Below are 4542 nucleotides of genomic sequence, written 5' to 3'. Positions count from 1 at the left end.
AATTACGTATGATGCATACCGCTGCTTTACTGTCATAGGAAGATGTCGCTAAATAATAACCCTCCTGGGGTTCAAATTTCACGTGCGAGATGAGACTCTTATGTGCCGGTATAGAGTATACCATTTGTCTGGTCCTCAAATCCCATATTCGACAGAAATTGTCTTCACTTGCAGTTGCAACTAGATGACCATTAGGGGAGAAGCTGACTCCTAGGACCTGAGAGAGAAAATAGAATCATGTCAGTTTCAAAAAGGAAATATATTCCACGACAGATAGTCGGATAGGTGAGACCACAGAGCAAGTAAGGCACTTGAGAAGTATCCATGCTGTTAACTTACAGGTTTCACATGTCCAATGAGGGTACAGTACAATCTTCCTGACCTTAGATCCCAAACTCGAGCATTCGCATCAAGCCCACAAGATGCAGCTAAAGAACCATCTGGATGAAAGCTAACACCATATACACTTCTGCTATGTCCCTCTTGGAGTAGAAGTTCAGTTCCAGTATTGATGTCCCACAATCTCCAGGTCTTGTCAAAGCTAGCTGTACCAAGGTACTTTCCAGATGGATGAAAAGCAACGCGAGCAAGACGGTCCAGGTGACCATCAAAAGACATTAGGAGTGACCCATCTCTGTTCCATAATTTGGCAGTTTTATCAGCTGAGGCTGTCGCTAAGCAGTTATCAACTGGAGAGAAGGCAACATCAGTTGCACGTTCTGTATGACCTTTCAGGGTTGCAATTTTAGTTATCTGTGGCATGCTCCATACTTTGATGATCCCGCTCCAGGAGCTGCAGAACCAAAAGGAACAAATAGTTATTTTTAATAGAAAGGAAGAAAAGGGCATTAGGTGCTGACGAACAACTAATTGCACATGACATTGCTAACAATGAAAACAAACATAGACTCAGTTGTGCATCTTACGTTTACTAGTCTTATTTGGTGTAAGTGTGAGCAAGAACTCTTGCAATTTGTCAAATCCAATTAAGTATTTATAATCTGAGTGCAATGGAGATGCAGTCCGTGCTGCTAGGATAAATGCTCCACACATTGCCAAGACAGCAGTCCACCTAAAATGGGCCTAACTGATATGCAGAATACCAACCTTTGTTTACCAGGAAAAGAAGAAACTCTGGTCCTGACTTCTTGACAGTGCTGTCATATTGAACACTAAAATTTCTAGTTATACTAATAGAAAAAGGACTGGAATTAATTTAGCTCAGAAACCATCATATACCAACATTTTGTTGCAATAGTATCAAATTCATCCCATATCTCTTCATGGTGAAATAAAACTGCAATTTTTAAACATATGCAAGCTAAACCTGGCTGGCTAAGAAAGCAGTTGGCAGCTATCACTGATGAAGTGCTCAAGCAAATATGTATGGATAAATGCACAAAAATTTGAAGAAACATGGTCAACTGTTATGATAAGCAGCGATTCAGATTGCTTTCAGTCATTAAAAACCTAACATACAAGAAATCTTACTCACTAGACTATATATGCTCAATCGCAATAGCCAAACCGAAATTAAGAACTGAGCCCAAATAAGACTATAATAATGTGGTGTGCAGCTTTAGGCAAGCATTCCTCACTATTCGTCTCATACACAAGAAAACAATGCATTTTCAGATATCTGTTATTTCGAAGACGTACCTTGTGGCGAGCATTGAGGCATCGCGGGAGAAGGAGCAACCGGTGAGCGGGCGGTCATCTCCAATCTCGCTGCACTCAAGCACGAAGTCCCCCGCCTGCTTGACAACAAGGGCGGCCTCTGCCTCGGGGTCCTCGTCGGGGCCAGCCAGGCGGCGTTTGGCACTGTCGACCCTGGCCTTAGCGCGGGGCAGCGAGTACATAGCTATATCAACGCGCGCCTGAAGCAGTTGGTTGGTCCCCTCGGTGAAGAAAGGGTACTGGATCTGCTCCATGTCGTCGTCGTCGCCCGGGGCTCCCTGCTCGTCCTCCTGCGCGCGGAGGAGGCGGTCGAACTGGCCGTCGGCCTCGAGGCGGACCATGAGTGCGCGTAGGCGGTCGCGGCGCTCCATCTCGCGCTCGCCGAAGAGCGTGATGGGCTCGCCGAGACGGCGGAGGCGCGCGCGCACGGCGGAGTCGTTGGTGGGCACGGCCATGGCGTAGGCGCGTCGGCGCTGCAGTAGCTCCTGTACGGCGCGCTCGTGGCGCTCCCGCGCGGCGCGGTGGTCGTCGGAGACCTCGTAGTCGACCTCGTCATCGTCGGCAGCGGCGGATGTGGAGGGTGTGACGGGGATGGGGATCGGAGCGATGGGCGGGTGGACGGGGTGGGGAGCCATGGGAGGGGTGATGGCAGGGGGGAGCGGCCTGGGGATCTCCATGGACATTAATGCTGGGGTTTGGGAATTGGGACAAGGGTTTGGAGCTGCTAAGAGGTGGTGGTGGCGAGCGGGAGCGGCCGAGATGGAGGACTCTTAGTAAACTAGCAAAAAAAGCCCGTGCGATTTGCGATTGTAACGGGAAAACATAATACCACACGTTCACAATAAATGGTCTATAATCTGAATATTTGTAGTTACAGCCCAAATAAAGATGACCTTTATCTACAAAAGCGCAAGTTCAAGATTTCACATGTCTTTTATTTAAACACGGCTTGTATGTAGATTAAATATGTACAAAGAAACGGGTAAGTGATCTTTAATTTCGTCTCCAATTCTAATTTAGCTAAGATAATCATCCACAGTCCGAATCAATACCGATATGGAAAAAAGACGGATAATGCACCGTTGATTAAGATTGAACCCTACATAGTATGTTTTAAATGATTAACGGGTAAAATATTCATATTCTATATATTTTTCTAATCAAATTTCATATTGTAGCGACCCGACCCGAATGGATCAAAGTCTCTGTGCTTAAGTGTCATCCCTGGATCGGTATGCTGACACACACAGTACTCAAGGATTTATAACAGAGGTAAATCACATGTAAAAGTAACGTAAATACTATTATTTCAATCCAAAATAGCGGAAGTAACAAGGTTGTGGATTTCCATCAACACCAACGGCAAAGTTGAGTGTAGAAATTGTAACCCTAACGTATCACTTACTCGTCGTAAGAAATCCTACAACATGAGATATTGCAGTCACAAAGGGTCAGTACATTGAATGTACTGACAAATTCACACCATAGAGAATGATGAACAAAGGCTATCACTACATGCATATTTGGCCGGTGGAAAAGCTCTATGATTATAGTTTTTGCGAAAAGCCAATTTTTCCCTACTACAAAGGAATAAATTTTATTTAACTATCATGATGGTTGTTGATCATTGAGAATGGTTGACAGCATTCTCAATCCCAATTAAATAACATCATTAAACGCAACAAACTTAATTTAAAGTAACGTGATGAGATCAACAGGATAATCCAAGTACCAGAGACTCATGATGTCTATAACCTGGGACACGGCTAATCATGATTAGTTTGTATACTCTGCAGAGGTTTGCGCACTTTTCCCCACAAGACCCGATCTCCTCCGTTGGATTTCTCGCACTACAAGGTGTTTGAGAAACGGATGACCGAGACATAGTCTTTCAGAAGCGTTTGCACCTTACGATGGGTAGACGGTTCCACCTACAACCCCTACATCTGCTAGTCTACCACTGTAAGAGTTCACACGACTTAATCAACTATGCTAGAGCCCATAATAGCTTGTGGCTGCACACGGAAGTTTCTAGCATGAATAATCTTATGATCCCTTTGAGCCTGGGTGGCGGACTGTAGGATGATCACACGGTATATCCCCGGGATCTCCTAGGACAACACTGGTATTTTCCCAGGTGTCCGGGCAAGTCTACTGGTATATCCCCAGGGTGCCCCTAGCAATCCACCCAGATGTGTATTAAAGTTTCCACCTTAAGTTGAACCATTAATTAACAATCTCACATCTGTCATGAAATACTCTCAAACCCAATCCACGTCTACGAGCATAGCATGGCAAGGTAAGCATAACGTAATAGTAGCTCCCAAGGGTTTGAATGCAGGCCAATAGGTTCCTACCTCATCAACTACTTCCCAATCCCACAATTTAATTAGATCCTAATCATGCAATGTTTGAGGTTTGATCTAATGCAATGAAAACTGGGTATGAAGGGGATATGATCAAAGTGTGAACTTGCTTGCAATGTTGATGAAGATGATTCGCACTCAAAACTCTTGATCGATCTACTCGTCACACTCCGTTCAATCTATCGTAAGCAAGCAATAGTAACCACATATAAGTAATCACTCAAAAGATCAGAAAGATCGAAGTAGACGATTCGGAAAATATCAAAACCAAGCAAACAGCTCTTGCAACATAAAAAATTTCTAACAGTACCAAAATTTTGTGAATTTCGCCTTATCGGAATGTTTAGGTCAAGGGCTTTGATTTACAAAAAGAATCAACTGAAACGGAGCTACGAAACTTAAGTTATGATCAAACGAAGTTTAAATTCAAATCTGATCTAATTCAAATTTTAAAATTTTCAAAAACATGTTTGAGTTGGATTAATGGATAGAGGAGATC

General features: G+C 43.9%; 1 protein-coding gene across 1 annotated transcript in view; it reads right to left on the bottom strand.

Moving 5' to 3' along the window:
* LOC119285800 (U4/U6 small nuclear ribonucleoprotein PRP4-like protein) overlaps nucleotides 1–2409 on the bottom strand; it is a 5353-nt gene extending 2944 nt beyond the window's left edge. The window contains exons 1-3 of the mRNA XM_037565132.1: nucleotides 1660–2409; nucleotides 340–793; nucleotides 20–217 (exon numbers count right to left, since the gene is read on the bottom strand). Of these exons, the coding sequence (XP_037421029.1) occupies nucleotides 20–217; nucleotides 340–793; nucleotides 1660–2360 (1353 nt within the window). The 5' untranslated portion in view covers nucleotides 2361–2409. The remainder of the gene's footprint in view (nucleotides 1–19; nucleotides 218–339; nucleotides 794–1659) is intronic.
* Between the last annotated feature and the right edge of the window lie 2133 nt (nucleotides 2410–4542).

This window comes from Triticum dicoccoides, chromosome 4A (assembly GCF_002162155.2).
Source record: "Triticum dicoccoides isolate Atlit2015 ecotype Zavitan chromosome 4A, WEW_v2.0, whole genome shotgun sequence".
Lineage (NCBI taxonomy): Eukaryota > Viridiplantae > Streptophyta > Magnoliopsida > Poales > Poaceae > Triticum > Triticum dicoccoides.
This window is presented reverse-complemented; position numbering and strand designations above follow the sequence as displayed.